This window comes from Gobius niger (genome assembly GCF_951799975.1).
Source record: "Gobius niger genome assembly, chromosome: 5".
In the NCBI taxonomy this organism is placed as follows: domain Eukaryota; kingdom Metazoa; phylum Chordata; class Actinopteri; order Gobiiformes; family Gobiidae; genus Gobius; species Gobius niger.
In genome coordinates this window covers 40,860,675-40,879,658 of record NC_136856.1, presented here as the reverse complement: position 1 = coordinate 40,879,658, position 18,984 = coordinate 40,860,675, and the positions used below count along the sequence as shown (strand labels likewise).

The window sequence follows — 18,984 nt, the reverse complement described above, 5'->3', positions numbered from 1 at the left end:
GTTATTCAACTTAAAGGGACTATATGGAGTTTAAAAATGTTAAAACTTAGTATTCTTCTCCTCCTACATGTTCCTCCATGTCCTCATGTGTAGAAGGAGCTCAGACCTGTTCACCACAACTGCCTCTAAAATCCTGCTCTGTCAGAAAGGTGTTACTCAGGTCTGAAGTGCCGTCATGCACGAGCTTAACATAGAAGCTGCAGTTACACGTATGACCTGAGGGGGCAGTAGTGAGTATAAAATGACCAACTTGCATCTAGTCCCTTTAAACTGTGAAACTGATCGACTCATGACTTGCAAAGTGTGATTTTTAGCCTTTACTTGTCGTCATTTTTATTATTTTGGCTCAGCTGTAAAAACCCATCCATCCATTTTCTCTGTTTTTTTGTCATTTGGTAAAATTGTGTAATTATAATTGTCCCATTGGAGTAAACGGGGCCTGGTCATCGCTACGGCAACGCAGTATCAAACATATGACGAGGGTTTCATTGACTTTTTTGATTGAAACAAATGGAATTTCGGGCAAATTTAGTAAATCTCCACCAAACGACATGTTTTTACTCCCGTATAAATGTTCTTATTGCTTTTATAATGACAGACTCTGTTATATCACCAGAGGAGTCAGGCAGGGGCTCTTAGGAGGACGGAGCGTGATTCCTTTGACTTCAAATTAAAAGGATTCACGCACCATTAAAAAAACCTCCACGGACCTCAGAGTGTTTAAGCTAAAAGCCTCTGGTTTCACATTGGCTTATTCCATTAAACATGTTTCTGCTGCACATGTACATGACCAAGTACCCAGTGTTAAACATGTTTCTGCTGCACATGTACATGACCAAGTACCCAGTGTTAAACATGTTTCTGCTGCACATGTACATGACCAAGTACCCAGAGTTAAACATGTTTCTCCTGCACATGTACATGACCAAGTACCCAGTGTTAAACATGTTTCTGCTGCACATGTACATGACCAAGTACCCAGAGTTAAACATGTTTCTGCTGCACATGTACATGACCAAGTACCCAGTGTTAAACATGTTTCTCCTGCACATGTACATGACCAAGTACCCAGTGTTAAACATGTTTCTGCTGCACATGTACATGACCAAGTACCCAGTGTTAAACATGTTTCTGCTGCACATGTACATGACCAAGTACCCAGAGTTAAACATGTTTCTGCTGCACATGTACATGACCAAGTACCCAGAGTTAAACATGTTTCTGCTGCACATGTACATGACCAAGTACCCAGAGTTAAACATGTTTCTCCTGCACATGTACATGACCAAGTACCCAGTGTTAAACATGTTTCTGCTGCACATGTACATGACCAAGTACCCAGTGTTAAACATGTTTCTGCTGCACATGTACATGACCAAGTACCCAGTGTTAAACATGTTTCTGCTGCACATGTACATGACCAAGTACCCAGTGTTAAACATGTTTCTGCTGCACATGTACATGACCAAGTACCCAGAGTTAAACATGTTTCTGCTGCACATGTACATGACCAAGTACCCAGTGTTAAACATGTTTCTGCTGCACATGTACATGACCAAGTACCCAGTGTTAAACATGTTTCTGCTGCACATGTACATGACCAAGTACCCAGTGTTAAACATGTTTCTGCTGCACATGTACATGACCAAGTACCCAGTGTTAAACATGTTTCTGCTGCACATGTACATGACCAAGTACCCAGTGTTAAACATGTTTCTGCTGCACATGTACATGACCAAGTACCCAGAGTTAAACATGTTTCTCCTGCACATGTACATGACCAAGTACCCAGTGTTAAACATGTTTCTGCTGCACATGTACATGACCAAGTACCCAGAGTTAAACATGTTTCTGCTGCACATGTACATGACCAAGTACCCAGTGTTAAACATGTTTCTGCTGCACATGTACATGACCAAGTACCCAGTGTTAAACATGTTTCTGCTGCACATGTACATGACCAAGTACCCAGTGTTAAACATGTTTCTGCTGCACATGTACATGACCAAGTACCCAGTGTTAAACATGTTTCTGCTGCACATGTACATGACCAAGTACCCAGAGTTAAACATGTTTCTGCTGCACATGTACATGACCAAGTACCCAGTGTTAAACATGTTTCTGCTGCACATGTACATGACCAAGTACCCAGAGTTAAACATGTTTCTCCTGCACATGTACATGACCAAGTACCCAGTGGGGGCACATTCACACTTCACACAGGTGTCACACTGTAGCCCCCGTCCCAGACCCTTAGGTACTTAGTTAATTTATTTTCTTCGGTCATTATGAACATTTAAATCACATGTTTTCCAAAGATCTTAGACATTATACAATAAGAAAACACATACATTAAAGGAACAGGCCACCGTTTTTACATACTGAGATATGTTCTTACCTCACCTTAGCCGAGTTAATATATCCCCGTCTGGTCTTTGTCCGTGCGCTCACACATACGCAGCCTCTCCCACATGTCACATAGCTCCAAAAAAGCTCACGATAGAAGCTACCAAGCTCTTCCACGTGTTCCCTATTTAAATAAAGTTACGTGAAGTGTTTTCATGCAAAGTATATTTACACAGAAATGTAACATGTGGATTTTATAAGCAGATAAAAAGGGGGACTATATTGTGAGGCGTAATGATACAGGAGCACAGCGTCCGCGCAGTAACTCCTAAAGACTTCCCCGCTCACTTCCGTCAGTAGAAGCTGCGTGACTTGTACAGAGCCTTTTACAACAAGCAGAAAATATATTTTGGGAAAGTGCTCGCACATTCCTACCTCATGGTGGAGCTCCTGAGTCCTGTGTCGTTGGAAATCTGTGAAACATTACTACACTATATACTTTCTGCTTGTTATCACAGCCCGGCACGATGCACGTGAAAGGCATCGTTCACAAGTTATCCAGGCTTCTTCAACTGTTCTCTGCTGCTCTACAAGTCACGCAGCTTCTACTGACGGAAGTGAGCGGGGAAGTCTTTAGGAGTTACTGCTCCTGTATCATTACGCCTCACAATATAGTTCCCCTTTTTATCTGCTTATAAAATCCACATGTTACATTTCTGGGTAAATATACTTGGCATGAAAACACTTCACGTAACTTTATTTAAATAGGGAACACGTGGAAGAGCTTGGTAGCTTCTATCGTGAGCTTTTTTGGAGCTATGTGACATGTGGGAGAGGCTGCGTATGTGTGAGCGCACGGACAAAGACCAGACGGGAATATATTAACTCGGCTAAGGTTAGGTAAGAACATATCTCGGTATGGAAAAAAGGTGGCCTGTTCCTTTGACAGGTTATGCTTGTCTACAAAGCTATCAACCATACCCTGTCCCGCCCCTGCCCCGCCCCCTCACCGCCTCCTCCAGCCGCGGCCGGTCCGGGTGCTCCTGGTCCGTGTGCCTCAGGATCTCCCGCAGCAGCAGGGGGTACTTGACCAGGCGGCTGCGCGGGATGCCCTCACCGCCCCCTGTCCCGCCCCCTGTCCCGCCCCCTGTCCCACCCCCTCACCCCTCCTCACCGCCTCCTCCAGCCGTGGCCGGTCCGGGTGCTCCTGGTCCGTGTGCCTCAGGATCTCCCGCAGCAGCAGGGGGTACTTGACCAGGCGGCTGCGCGGGATGCCCTCACCGCCCCGTGTCCCGCCCCCTGTCCCGCCCCTGTCCCGCCCCCTGTCCCCCCTCTCACCGCCTCCTCCAGCCGCGGCCGGTCCGGGTGCTCCTGGTCCGTGTGCCTCAGGATCTCTCTCAGCAGCAGGGGGTACTTGACCAGGCGGCTGCGCGGGATGCCCTCACCGCCCCCTGTCCCGCCCCGTGTCCCGCCCCCTGTCCCGCCCCCTCACCCTTCCTCACCGCCTCCTCCAGCCGTGGCCGGTCCGGGTGCTCCTGGTCCGTGTGCCTCAGGATCTCCCGCAGCAGCAGGGGGTACTTGACCAGGCGGCTGCGCGGGATGCCCTCACCGCCCCGTGTCCCGCCCCTGTCCCGCCCCTGTCCCGCCCCCTGTCCCGCCCCCTCACCCCTCCTCACCGCCTCCTCCAGCCGCCTCCGGTCCGGGTGCTCCTGGTCCGTGTGCCTCAGGATCTCCCGCAGCAGGAGGGGGTACTTGACCAGGCGGCTGCGTGGGATGTCCAGGAAGTTCCACAGGTCCAGTTTGCGGCTGAAGGGCGAGAGGAGGCAGCGCTGGAGGAAGTCCTGCACCCGCCGCTCCTGCTTCTTCTGGTCCAGCAGCGCCTTGGCCTTCACCTGGTTCCTGCAGTACGGCGTGTACTCGCACAGGCAGGGCAGCTGGGGGGAGGAGGAGGAGGGGGGGGGGTCAGGGCTTTGTGATGCGGATGAAGAAGTCTTTCTCAAACACTCACCCACTGTGTGAGGAGGTTTCCCACGTGGTCTGTGGAGCCGTCAGACTTTCTCGCGTCTCTGAGTCGACTCAGCAGGTCTGAGGAGCAGAGGGGAGATGTTTCAGTGAGGGGGGGCTGAGGGACAGAATGTACCCCCAAAATACTTTCTGTGCATGAATCCTATTTATTAACCTCTTAGAGCATTTTCTCCAGTTCAGCTTTACCCAAATCCTGTAGATCCTGTAGGCCAGTGTGACGCCTCATATGAAAGACCCACAAAACTAAATGGATCTTTTTCCTCACGTCAGATTTTTTTTCATCACTTTTTTTGTCACATTTTCGTGACTTTGGCGTCAAATTATTTGCATTTTTTTGTCAAATTCTTTTCACTTTTTCGTCAATTTTTTCCTCAATTTTTCGTAACATTTTTCTCACTTTTTGTAAATTTTTTGTCAATTTTTGTCATTTTTTCATCATTTTTTTTCATCACATTTTTTGTCTTTTTTTCATTTCATTTTTTTGTCAATTTTTTGTAATATTTTTGTAAAATCTTTGTTAATTTTTGTCACATTTTTGTCATTTTTTTTATCACATTTTTTGTCATTTTTTAGTCATTTTTTTATCACATTTTTTGTCATTTTTTTGTCATTTTTTTGTCATTTTTTTGTCATTTTTTTGTCATTTTTATCAATTTCTTGTGACATTTTTGTCATTTTTTCATCCATTTTTCGTCACTTTTTTGTCACATTTCCATCCATGTTTTCGTCTCAGTTTTGTCGGTATTTTCACACCTGTTTTCCAGAAGCTTTTGGATTGGGGTAAAGCTGGAGAAAATGTGCTCGGTTCAGGTGGGAGTTCACAAACTATCCACCAGGGGGCGCTGCAGCGCCCTCAGCACCCTGGGTTCCCACGGCCTTGTCTCTGAGGAGGAACATGTCTGACTTTATTTACAACACAGGACTTAGAGCCAGACTAAACCAGCTCTGAAGACCTGGACCAGGACTTCCTCAGGTCTGAACCAGGACTTCCTCAGGTCTGAACCAGGACTTCCTCAGGTCTGACCCAGGACTTCCTCAGGTCTGAACCAGGACTTCCTCAGGTCTGGACCAGGACTTCCTCAGGTCTGAACCAGGACTTCCTCAGGTCTGACCCAGGACTTCCTCAGGTCTGGACCAGGACTTCCTCAGGTCTGAACCAGGACTTCCTCAGGTCTGAACCAGGACTTCCTCAGGTCTGACCCAGGACTTCCTCAGGTCTGAACCAGGACTTCCTCAGGTCTGAACCAGGACTTCCTCAGGTCTGAACCAGGACTTCCTCAGGTCTGAACCAGGACTTCCTCAGGTCTGAACCAGGACTTCCTCAGGCCTGAACCAGGACTTCCTCAGGTCTGACCCAGGACTTCCTCAGGCCTGACCCAGGACTTCCTCAGGTCTGACCCAGGACTTCCTCAGGTCTGAACCAGGACTTCCTCGGGTCTGAACCAGGACTTCCTCAGGTCTGACGGGGATCTCACCTTCGTGCAGAGGGATGAGAGAGTCCAGAGTGCCGAAGATCTGCTGGAGTTCCTGCTCGGTCATGATGCACAGGGTCCTCATGGGGTCGTGATACGCCTGCAGCAAGAAACATTAACAATTAGGACAGAACAGCTGCTTTCTTCTTCCAGGGCTGTGCTTTTGGGGTTCAGCGCCTCTAATGGCCACAAGAATGAATTACAGCACAACAATAACACAAACACAAGCAGCTGAATAAGTATTAAAGAGCTGGAAATGAGTTTGTCTTTGACTCAGGAGCTCCATAGCCAGAGCTGGGCAGGACTCAGTTACATTCATCATTTCATTTAATTTCGTTTATTTGAGCTACTTGTGTAAAAAATAAACAAACCAGGCATCATTTGCAAAAAAGTGACAAAAAAAAGTGACAAAAAATGACAAAAAAGTGTGACTAAAAATGACCAAAAAAATAACAAAAAAAGACAAAAAATGACAAAAAAAAGACAAAAAAATGTGACTAAAAATGTGACAAAAAATGACAAAAAAGACAAAAAATGACAAAAAAATGTGACAAAAAAAGACAAAAAATTACAACAAAATGTGACAAAAAATGTGACAAAAAATGACAAAAAAGACAAAAAATGACAAAAAAATGTGACAAAAAAAGACAAAAAATTACAACAAAATGTGACAAAAAATGTGACAAAAAATGACAAAAAATGACATTTATCATTTCATTTCATTTATTTGAGCTACTTGTGTAAAAAATAAACAAACAGGCATCATTTGCAAAAAAGTGACAAAAAAATGTGACAAAAAAATGTGACAAAAAAAGACAAAAAAATGACAAAAAATGAGAAAAAAATGAGAAAAAATGAGAAAAAAATGACAAAAAATGACAAAAAATGACAAAAAATGACAAAAAATGTGACAAAACATGACAAAAAATGACAAAAAATGACAAAAAAATGACAAAAAATATATAAAAAAATGACAAAAAATGACAAAAAAAATATGACAAAAATGACAAAAAAAATAACAAAAAATGACCAAAAAATGACAAAAAATGACAAAAAAATGACAATAAAATGTGACAAAAAATGTGACAAAAAATGACAAAAAATAACATTTATCATTTCATATCATTTATTTGAGCTATTTGTGTAAAAAATAAACAAACGGGCATCATTTGCGCTGTTTGCAATGATAAAGCAAGGCACACAGAGAAGCTCAAAAGGAGTGTACTTTTTTTTTTAGTTTAATTTATTTGAGCAACTACATTTTCCTAATTTACAAATTCACATTAACCCCTTAACTCCCACCTGAACCGAGCACATTTTGTCCAGTTTGGCTTTACCCCAATCCAAAAGCTTCTGGAAAAAAGGTGAGAAAATAGAGACAGAACTGAGACGAAAACATTGATGACGTGGCAAAAAAGTGACGAAAACTTGAGGAAAAAATGACAAAAAATGTGACAAAAAATGACAAAAAAATGTGACAAAAAATGACAAAAAAATGTGACAAAAAATGACAAAAAATGTGACAAAAAATGACAAAAAAATGTGACAAAAAATGTGACAAAAAATGACAAAAAATGTGACAAAAAATGACAAAAAATGACAAAAAAATTTGACAAAAAATGACAAAAAATGACAAAAAATGTGACAAAAAGACAAAAAATGACCAAAAAATGACCAAAAAATGACAAAAAAAGACAAAAAAATTTGACAAAAAATGTGACAAAAAAAGACAAAAAAGACAAAAAAAAGACAAAAAAAATTGACAAAAAATGACAAAAAATGTGACAAAAAATGACCAAAAAAAGACTCAAAAATGACCAAAAAATTACCAAAAAATTACCAAAAAATTACCAAAAAATTACCAAAAAATTACCAAAAAATTACCAAAAAATTACCAACAAATTACCAAAAATTGGACAAAAAATTACCAAAAAAACCTAAAAAATGTGACAAAAAATGACAAAAAATGTGACAAAAAATGTGACAAAAAATGTGACAAAAAAATAACAAAAAATTACAAAAATGTGACAAAAAGAAATGAAATCCCTGTAATTTAAGCAACTTTTAGAAGTAACTGTACTTTTACGTGTTGTTTTTTTAACTTCTCCTCAGGGCTTCATTTGTAAATTGTATTTTCAGGAACACGTTTGGTCTGAAGTGATGGATTCGAGGAACCGGCCAAACAATTACCGGAACACATTAACCTCTTAACTCCCGCCTCAAGTGCATTTTCTCCAGTTCAGCTTTACCCAAATCTCAAAGCTTACAGAGTAATGCCTCATTCGAAAACTTTTCCCATGCGTTTTTGTCACTTTGCTGCTATTCTTTTTCCCCTTGTTTTTGTCTCATTTTTGTCGCTATTATATCAGTAGCTTTTTCAAGAAGCTTTTAGATTTGGGTAAAGCCAAACTGGAGAAAATGTGCTTGGTTCAGATGGGGGTTAAGAGGTTAAATGTGCTCCCCCAAACGGAGGATCTGATCAAGCCCCGCCTCCCTTGAGTGCATTAAAGCGTCTGTAACTCGTGCCACTGTGAGTCAATCTGAAAGCCACAAATCTTCATTCTGACGCTTAAAAAAAGATGTTTGTTATATTTGTTTTTTATGGGATTTTCTTCTTTTCACATTTATGTCACGACTGAAACATGAATCAGACTTTTACAGTTCAAACTGTTCCTCAAGTCACATTTTCACCAGCACTTGTTTCTTCCTTCATTATTTGGGCCACTGCTTCTTACTTCTACTTCTACAACGATCTTAAAGAGGGGGTGTTCTGCTTTAAAGAGGGGGTGTTCTGCTTTAAAGAGGGGGTGTTCTGCTTTAAAGAGGGGGTGTTCTGCTTTAAAGAGGGGGTGTTCTGCTTTAAAGAGGGGGTGTTCTGCTTTAAAGAGGGGGTGTTCTGCTTTTGTCAGTCCCATAGCACCAGTCTATATCTCACTACAATGATGACAAACCTTCTGTTGGTCTGTAAATGCAGTAAATTAGAATAACTGCCTTGTATAAAATGTCTCTCTCAAAATGGCTGTAGTGAATGTCTTGAAATAGGCCTCTGTCTCTTTAAGAACCTCTGAGCCTTTAGACACGCCCCCTCCACACGCTGTCTGTGGCATCAGTGGGGAGGGGGTTCTGCTGAGGAGCAGTGGTTGGTTACTCGGCTGGTGACCAAAGCTCGGAGGCGTCTCCAGGAGGTGGGGGCGTTCCTAGGAGGACTCAGGCAAACCTATCCCTAAAATGGCCGCCATCAGAGTTTTTACAGATTACTCAGAAATACGTGAATGTGCCAAGGCAACACTTCAGCCATGTTTTTAATGAGGGAGTGACAGAATAACATGATGGAAAGCTGGAAAAAGACCATTTTGCAGAATACCCCCCCTTTAAAGTAAATGTGAGATATATTTTGTCCAGTCAGTGCTTTGTCATTGTCACATGATGTCGCTCAGTCATTCTTTGTGCCATGTTTGAACTCGTACCTTTTTGGCGAGTTTCAGATCCTCCACCAGGTCCTGCTCCCCCTGGACCAGCTCAAAGATGGCCTGAAACACAGAGCACACGCTGCAGTCTCGTCCATCCCTGTGTGTGTTGTGCCCCCGAGAGGTCAGAGGTCAGAGGTCAGAGTCTCACCTCCTGCCTCTGGAGCTCTTTGGGGCTCAGAGTCTGTGTGTCCCCCCCCCGGTCTCTCTCACCTCCTGCCTCTGGAGCTCTTTGGGGCTCAGGGTCTGTGTGTCCCCCCCCCCCGGTCTCTCTCACCTCCTGCCTCTGGAGCTCTTTGGGGCTCAGGGTCTGTGAGAGCCGCACGTCGAAGGTCTCGCTCCACAGTTTGCTGTCTCGCCGCTTGGACGCCGACGCCGCCGATGAAGCTAAGGACGCCGTCGCCGAGGAGACGCGCGGGATCGTGGCCGAGGAGCCGGATACGGTCGCCGTGACAACGCGGGTCTTCACGACGGAGGCGGAGGCGGAGGCCGGCGCCGCGAGCTCCGCCCGGCTGTCCGTGCGTAAACTGATGGAGCGCTGTGGGCGGGACCAGAGGTTAGTCACATGTAGGACCGCTTAGGACCTCCCCCCTCCCTCTGTCTCCCCCCTCCCTCTGTCTCCCCCATCCCTCTGTCCCACCTGTAAGGGCTGTGGGCGGGACCAGAGGTTAGTCACATGTACTGCCTCTGTCGCCCCCCTCCCTCTGTCGCCCCCCTCCCTCTGTCTCCCCCCTGCCTCTGTCCCACCTGTAAGGGCTGTGGGCGGGACCAGAGGTTAGACACATGTACTTGAACATAACATATGTATAAATATATAACAGTATTTGACATATGACACACATGAAGGTAAAGTTAAGAGAAGTTTGACTCATTTCTGATATAACACGGCAACAGTTTAACCCCCTAACTCCCGCCTGAACCGAGCACATTTTCTCCAGTTTGGCTTTACCCCAATCCAAAAGCTTCTGGGAAAAAGCTGAGAAAATAGCGACAAAACTGAGACGAAAACAATGATGGAAATGGGACAAAAAAGTGACGAAAAATTGATGAAAAAGTGGAAAACATGTCACAAGAAATTGACCAAAAATGACAAAAAATGACAAAAATGTGACAAAAAAATGACAAAAATGTGACAAAAAATGACCAAAAAAATGACAAAAAAATGACAAAAAATGACAAAAATGTGACAAAAAAATGACAAAAATGTGACAAAAAAATGACAAAAATGTGACAAAAAAATGTGACAAAAAATGACCAAAAAATGACAAAAAAATGACCAAAAAAATGACAAAAAAAGAAAAAAAAATGAAAACAAATTTACAAAAATGAGTTGAAAACCCAACAAAAAAAGGATGTAAAAAAAAAATCTGCTGACTTGAGGAAAAAGCTCCTCTCAGTTCAGGCGGGAGTTAAGAGGTTAAAATGGTTTGCCTCTATGTACAGATACAGACGCATCTCTGGAATCGCCCATATATGGTCATGTTTGAAAACAGTTAAGGGGAAAACAATTTGGAGAAAAATCTAAACTTTCTCTAATTATTCAAAACCTACTTTAACAAATGCTGAATTATGAAAATAGTTTCTACTAAATAAAGATACAAAGACATGGGGAGGAGCAAAGTGGTTCAACAGCCCATAAATACATAAATCACAGAGAATGCTAACATGATGCTACATGTTAGCATCGTGCTAATGTTAGCGACTGCCGTTTTTTCGCTTCTACTGAACAATCTGTGAATAAACATCCACAAGGACCTGAGTTAGACTTTACTGTAGCTGCACAAACAACACGTCACCACAAAATGGCTCAAAAGTGAAAAACTGTTTCCGGGAAGATTCTATTTTCCCGCTCGCCTAAGCCACGCCCCCTTCTATGACGCGACGCCGTCTGTAGCTATGTCACTTCCTGTCGGTGTCCAATAAGGAAGTGAAGCTGAAACATCACAAAAATGGCAAAATCGTAAATATAAAAATGTGTCATATTATGCACCTAAAATGCAGTAAAATTGTTCTAAAGTGTCTCTTGTTTGAGTAAATACTGATGATATTGATGATATTGATACCACCATTTATTTGCGAATTGTCCGCCGCCTGTTCCACCACATTGTAATCCCACTTTAAGTACTTCCTTCTGGTTCAGTCCTGGTTTAGTCCTGGTTCAGTCCTGGTTCAGTCCTGGTTCAGTCCTGGTTCAGTCCTGGTTCAGTCCTGGTTCAGTCCTGGTTCAGTCCTGGTTCTTACCTGTAGACTCAGACCTAGTTCAGACCTGGTTCAGTCCTGGTTCAGTCGTGGTTCAGTCCTGGTTCAGTCCTGGTTCAGTCCTGGTTCAGTCCTGGTTCAGTCCTGGTTCTTACCTGTAGACTCAGTCCTGGTTCAGTCCTGGTTCTTACCTGTAGACTCAGACCTGATTCAGTCCTGGTTCAGTCCTGGTTCAGTCCTGGTTCAGTCCTGGTTCAGTCCTGGTTCAGTCCTGGTCTAGTACTGGTTCTTACCTGTAGACTCAGGCCGATTCTCTTGAGGGGCGTGGTCTTCACTGGAGGAAGCAGATTCACTAAAGACGTGACTCTGGACACGGGCTTCGATCGCTTTGAGCTCGGCTCCTGCGGGACAACGAGGAAACAGGGTTTACTACAGGAGTTAGTGCAGACTGGGGTCCTCAGTGTATTCAGATCTGCAGACGGAGCGAGGCCTGAGAATCCAAACTGGGACAAAGCCAAACACTCAGACTGACCCAGCTTTAAAAATAATTCACAATGGACATTTTCTATTAAGATCTTTGTTTGGAATTAGGTCTGCATACTGTGAGTGTAATAGCCTATTACCCAGAGTCCAGACAATCCCAAACAGTTTAACCCCCACCTGAACTGAGCACACTCTCTCCAGTTTGACTTTACCCAAATCTAAAAGCTTCTCGATAAAACTGTTAAAATAGCAACAAAAAAAATAGATGAAAAGGAGGATGAAATGCAACAAAAGAGCGACAAAAAGCGAAGGAAAAAATATGTTAAAAAAGTGAGGACAACACTGCAACTGAGAGAGGAAAAAGCTCCTTTAGAGGAGTTTTGTTATTGGTTTATCGGCCGAGACCTTATGAACTTACTGGGTAAAGCTGAACTATAAAAATGCACTGGGTTAGGAGGGTAAATGTGGAAAACGAGCATGAGTTCCACGTCATAATGGACCACAGGTTTCCAAAGTTATTAGTATCATTATTATTTGTAAATTGTTGTGTAAAAATGTGAGGAAAACCATTGTTCTGGTGGTGCCACAGACTGTATAAGAGCGATGGACTAAGGGAGGGTGTGGCTTCCCCCACAGCGCTCAGCACAGGCCTGGGTTTGTGGAGCCAGCTCTTATATATAGGCTAGAATGACAAGCCTGTGTTCAATAATGAGGGTTAGAAAAGCTTCAGTGGAAACAGATAAAGTCCATATGAGCCAGGAGGTTCCGGAGCCTGTTAGCTTCAGCAGCTAACAGTGATGCTACGTCGTCCATGTTTTTCACTGTCTGAGTGGGATTCATGATCATCTGCACTTTTATTCATTTTAAGTCGAGATAATTGAATTCATGCTTTAGTGATGCCTTTAAGTTACTGTAGGTGTTTTTCTGTTTTTCTGACACACATTTTGTCCAACTTAGGTCAGTTTTAGAACCTTTTTATACCCGGGTTTGTCCTGTTTTTATCCTCTCCAGCCTAATGGTGCTTGGGGGGTCTAATATTGAAAAACTGGGTGGTTGAAAGTTGTGCATTTAAAGCTGATGTTGGCTGCAGTGAGAGCAGAGTTTATCTCCACGAAGTCGAGCCCAATCACAGTAAAGACATGTTTTTGATCAAATAAATGCAGATATTCAAACCCACCGCCTGATCCGGGACCTTCCCATAACCCCTTAACTCCCACCTGAACCGAGCACCTTTTCTCCAGTTTGGCTTTACCCCAAAAGCTTCTGGAAAAAAGCTGTGAAAAGAGCAACAAAACTGGAACAATGATGAAAATGTGACAAAAAAGTGAGAAAACATTGATGAAAAAGTGGCAAAAATGTGGCAAAAAATGACAAAAAAAAGGGACAAAAATATGACAAAAATGTGACAAAAAATGTGACAAAAAATGACAAAAATGTGATAAAAAATGATGAAAATGTGGCAAAAAATGTGACAAAAAATGACAAAAATGTGATAAAAAATGATGAAAATGTGGCAAAAAATTGATAAAAAATGTGACAAAAATGTGACAAAAAATGTGACAAAAATGTGACAAAAAATGTGACAAAAATGTGACAAAAAATGACAAAAATGTGATTAAAAATGACAAAAATTTGATAAAAAATTATGAAAATGTGGCAAAAAATTGATAAAAAATGTGACAAAAATGTGACAAAAATGTGACAAAAATGTGACAAAAATATGATAAAAAATTTGACAAAAAATTTACCAAAAAAAAAAGACAAAAAAGTTACAAAAATTAGTTGAACCCCCAACAAAAAAATGCTGGAAAAAAGAAAGTGATGACGTGAGGAAAAAGATGCTCTCGGTTCAGGCGGGAGTTAAGAGGTTAAAATTGCACACTATATATATATATACACCACGCTCTGAGACGGGGACAAGCCCAGGAGGCGGTGCACCGTTTCAGATGATCAGAGGAGACAGAGCTACAGTTTCTCCATCCTCCAAGGTCATGCGGGTGGAGCGGCTGAAGGACTACAAGATCATGGACCCGGCCGAGGACAGGAACTTCTACATCACCGTGGACACAACCTGATCATCAAGCAGGCGCGTCTGTCCCACACGGCCAACTACACCTGTGTGGCCAAGAACATCGTGGCCAAGCGCAAGAGCTCCACCGCCGTGGTCATCGTCTACGGATTTCCCATCAACCAGTGCTCCTCCTGTGACCAAAACAGTGAAGATGGCGGCCGCGATACAACCATCTTTCACCAAAGAAAAAAAAGAGTGGAAAAGAGCGGTGCCACTGAATGGGTGCTGCTGCCGGATGCTCTCTCATCCAATGCAATTTCTCCATCTGTGAGATCAATAAAGTACCATCGTATCTTATCTTATATAAAAGCCTTCTGTGACCTTTGAAGCGACACCTTCGTTTCGTTCGTTTAACCTCTTTCTAATCTTTGCTGAAGTTACATAGTTACACATTTATCATCTGCAGTTACATAAACCCTGCCCTGGTTATTAAAGGTGACGTGAGAGTTTCCATCGGACTGAATTAAAATGGTGCCGAGCCAAGTGAAGCAGAAGGGACGCGCAGTGACAACAATCAATGCCTTTACCAACGGCATCTTTTTCCACTCCTGAACGGTCGGTACGGCAGAAACAATGGAACGTTTTTGAGTCGTTCATTTATAATCCGAGCAGCCCCCACCTCGAGGATCCGGACAGTATTTTAACAAAGTCATCAGTGTATTACAGAAGTCACAAAAATATCTGACTTTATTCAGTCACTAAGGAATATGACATGTCACTTACACAAAATACTGGAGTATATTAGTCATTACAATTCAAGTAACTCGAGTGCGTTTAAATGTATGAACGAAAAAAAAGCCAAACTCCCCCCGAAAAACTATAACTAATAAATAAGATCATGTCCTCGTTATCCAGAGTGTTGTTGATTTCTGGAGATATTTTTTTGTAATTGATGCAGTTCTTATGTTTGAAGAGTTTCGTGGCGCTAGGCTAGTGCTAGGCTAGTGCATGTCTATGGTATCAGCTAGCCTGCATTAAAAACAGTGTGACCCGCTCCACAGAGCACCTGAGGCACTGATAACACCAGACTAACCATATACATGTCTGTGTCCATAGAATCATGTTTGGAATATAACTGACCTGCATCACATGAATGATCACATTCTGAGGGACTATTTTCTCTCAGATCACTCCGCCGCCGCGTAGCTCATACAACCACGAAGCTGCTGCTGCTCAAATATAAGGTGTTTTAAATGCAAAATGGTTGAAATTACTCTATGGACAGACTGTTTTTAATGCAGGCTAGCTGATACCATAGAAATGCACTAGCCTTGCATTAGCCTAGCGCCGCGAAACTCTTCAAACAAAAGAACTGCATGAATTACAAAAAAAATACATCTCCAGAAATCAGCAACACTCTGGATAACGAGGAAATCCTGAAATATCCCTTTAATATAGAAGGTGCAGTTACACGTATGACCTGAGGAGGCAGTAGTGAGCATAAAATGGCAAACTTGCATCTAGTCCCTTTAATATCGCCAAAACAAAACATGAGAGAGTCTTCATTGGCTTTCACTTTTGCTCAGTGAAATTATTACTGTTTTCGATTTATATTTTGCCAAAGGTAACTCAAAGTAATTCAAAGTAATTCAAAGTAACTCAAAGTAACTCAAAGTAATTCAAAGTAACTCAAAGTAATTCAAAGTAACTCAAAGTAATTCAAAGTAACTCAAAGTAACTCAAAGTAACTCAAAGTAATTCAAAGTAACTCAAAGTAACTCAAAATAATTCAAAGTAACTCAAAGTAACTCAAAGTAACTCAGCTACATTTTTGAAACAGTGATATGTAACACAAACACAGTACATTATTATAGCTGCTACTAATACAGAATATATTACACTTTTAAAGTAACTTGCCCAGCACAGTATCAGTAGAGTATTATGTTGTTAACCTCTTAACTCCCGCCTGAACCCAGAGGATCTTTTTCCTCACGTCATCACATTTGTTTTCCATCATTTTCTTCTTGGGTATTCAACTCATTTTTGTAACTTTTGTACAATTTTTTAGTCAATTTTTTATCACATTTTTGTCATTTTTTTATCACATTTTTGTCATTTTTTGACATTTTTTTTGTCACATTTTTGTCATTTTTTTGTCATTTTTTTTGACATTTTTTGTCACATTTTTGTCACATTTTTGTCACATTTTTGTCATTTTTTTGTCACATTTTTGACATTTTTTTGTCATTTTTTTGTCACATTTTTGTCATTTTTTTGTCATTTTTTGTCATTTTTTTGTCACATTTTTGTCAAATTTTTGTCATTTTTTGTCACATTTTTGTCATTTTTTTTTCATTTTTTTTCATTTTTTGTCATTTTTTTGTCACATTTTTTTGTCATTTTTTTCAATTTCTTGTGACATTTTTGCCACTTTTTCATCCATTTTTTGTCACTTTTTTCACTTTTTCATCCTTGTTTTCGTCTCAGTTTTGTCGCTATTTTCACACCTTTTTTCCAGAAGCTTTTGGATTGGGGTAAAGCCAAACTGGAGAAAATGTGCTCGGTTCAGGTGGGAGTTAAGGGGTTAATATATGTCACTGAAATACTCTCAAAGTCCTGCACCCCAGCTTGGGAAACACTGTGTTAAACGATGCTGGAGGAGAGCGTTTGTTATGTCTATGTTTATGAATCAGCTGCATGTATTTCTGCTGCTGTGCCTGCCCTGGGGTAGACTGACGGAAGCGAGGCTGGCAATCTGTGTAAACGGCCCCCACCACTCACTCACACATACACTCACACACTGGTGGGCGGGTGGTGTCTTGCCCAAGGACACAACGACAGTCTCCATAGTGTCTTACCTCTGTGTGCTTTAAGACTTTGTTGCCCGGCTTGTCCGTCACTGTGGGTCTGAAAACCTCCACGGAACAAGTCGAGTTTCCGCTGGCCACCATTTTGAAAGTCCGCACGAAAGTCTAATCGATCAGCGAGCTCAGCGAGGTCCACAAACCCGTCTACACGTGGAAATAAAAGCTCCGGCTTCACCGAAAACGCTCCAATTCATTTGCACAAAACAGATGAAAACCAGAGCCATGTCGGTGTCGCCTGTCGCCCAAAATGTTCAGAAGGAAAGGCGCCTTCTTCAGCTCATCCTCCACGATTATTACAAAATCAGTCACAATAAAGCGGAAAAAACAATCCCAGCGTTTCAATCGTTCATCCCATAATCCTAATCCTCTCCCTGGTGTTTGAGTGATGGTTTCTCTTGCTGTAGTGTCATATAGACTCAGCATCCACCCCCCCCCCCCCCCCCCTGCTCCTCCCTCCTCCCCCCTCCCTCTCTATTGTTCACTCCCTGCTGTTTCTCTCGTCACTTCCTTTGACTCCGAGCTCGTATTGTTTTCATTTCAACGCGGCTTCATTACTAATATGATTCATTACGGGGCGTCCAGACTCTTTATATCGTTTGGTTGTAAAAGGATGACTCAGAAGTATATTTTGGAGGATCTGAACTTTGCTTGAGTTTAGACTTTCATCAAGAACACTTTTTACTTGTATTACCCGACATTTGAAAGACAAATATTATACTTTTACTCCGCTACATGTATATAAAGCAAAGAAAGTCTAAAAAAAGAGTCTAATAATGACGTAATAATCATCAATGGGCAGTAGGTGGCGCTGTGCAGGTGTCATGTCAAATATCACTGACTCACAACAAGGAAGAAAGTTTGTCCAGAGTTAAAGTGAAGGAGTTTGTTACATTTCTTAAGGAGTCAAAAGTTACAGGCAGAATTCAGTGGGTTTCTGTCGATCACTGGCATAAATGTGAGAAAAAAATACATGGCAAGTTTTCTGTCATTTTATCTTTTCAGAACAAGGTGTTTTATGCCTAAAAATGCCCCAAATTTTCCATCTTTTCGGCGACGAAATCTGCATAATGGACAGAGCTACATTCAAACTTATGGTTTCATTTTATTGATAAATGAGTTGCCAAGACTTTCTCAGAGCGGATTTAGGATTTCTTGTTTAGTTTTAAAATAAGCTGTTTTTTAGTGGAAAATTCATTCTAAACTCAATAAAAAAATTACAAAAACATGACAAAAATTTGATTAAAAAAATTACAAAATGTGGCAAAATGTGACAAAAAAATTGATGAAAAAATGACAAAAATGGGACAAAAATGGGACAATTTTTTTTTTACAAAAACATGACAAAAATTTGAGAAAAAAAATTGAGTTACCCCAGTCCAAAAGCTTCTGGAAAAAAGGTGAGAAAATAGCAACAAAACTGAGACGAAAACAATGGTGGAAATGTGACAAAAAAGTGAGAAAACATTGACAAAAAGTGACGAAAAATTGATGAAAAAGTGGCAAAAATGTGACACAAATTTGACATCAAAATTACAAAAAAGTGACAAAAATGTGACAAAAAAAGGACAAAGAATGGATAAAAAATTTATGAAAAACTCAATAAATGGAGCTTAAGGGATTAAATAATAAAAAATCCCTCTGAAAAAATCTTCCAAATCTTGTTCAGTCCAAGGCTGGAAAATGTGAAGTCTTTAGGTCCGACTGACGTGGACATAGTGTCGCCACAATGACAGAAACATGTGTTTGGAGAAAAAGGCCCTTGAAATTGTGTTCTCCCATATAAGTCTATGGGGGAACATTGAACCAGCGCAATATTTAAACATGTTATTGTGAAGATTAGGCATATTTTCTGTTTCCGGGTGAAAGCTTGTATGTTCAGAGACAGATTTGGCCCAAAACCTGAAAACTGAAAACATTGAGTTTTGCCTGTAGTGTCTCCCCTTAAAGGGATATTTCAGGATTGTTGACATAGGGCCTCATTTCCTAGTTATCCAGAGTGTTGTTGACTTCTGGATATATACTGTATATATATATTCTCTTTTTTCATGCTGTCCTTATATTTGAAGAGTTTAGTGATGCTAGGCTAATGCTAGGCTAGTGCATGTCTATGGTAA

At 41.6% G+C, this 18,984-nt stretch overlaps 1 protein-coding gene across 1 annotated transcript in view; it reads right to left on the bottom strand.

Annotated features, from left to right (window-relative positions):
* The window catches only part of arhgef3 (Rho guanine nucleotide exchange factor (GEF) 3), a gene marked incomplete at its 3' end in the record, with an annotated part of 42,315 nt that overhangs the window by 6,696 nt on the left and 16,635 nt on the right, over positions 1–18,984 (bottom strand). The window contains exons 3-9 of the mRNA XM_079556548.1: positions 16,862–16,975; positions 11,803–11,910; positions 9,588–9,848; positions 9,311–9,373; positions 5,847–5,943; positions 4,355–4,431; positions 4,023–4,280 (exon numbers count right to left, since the gene is read on the bottom strand). Coding sequence (XP_079412674.1) covers positions 4,023–4,280; positions 4,355–4,431; positions 5,847–5,943; positions 9,311–9,373; positions 9,588–9,848; positions 11,803–11,910; positions 16,862–16,975 — 978 coding nt within the window. The remainder of the gene's footprint in view (positions 1–4,022; positions 4,281–4,354; positions 4,432–5,846; positions 5,944–9,310; positions 9,374–9,587; positions 9,849–11,802; positions 11,911–16,861; positions 16,976–18,984) is intronic.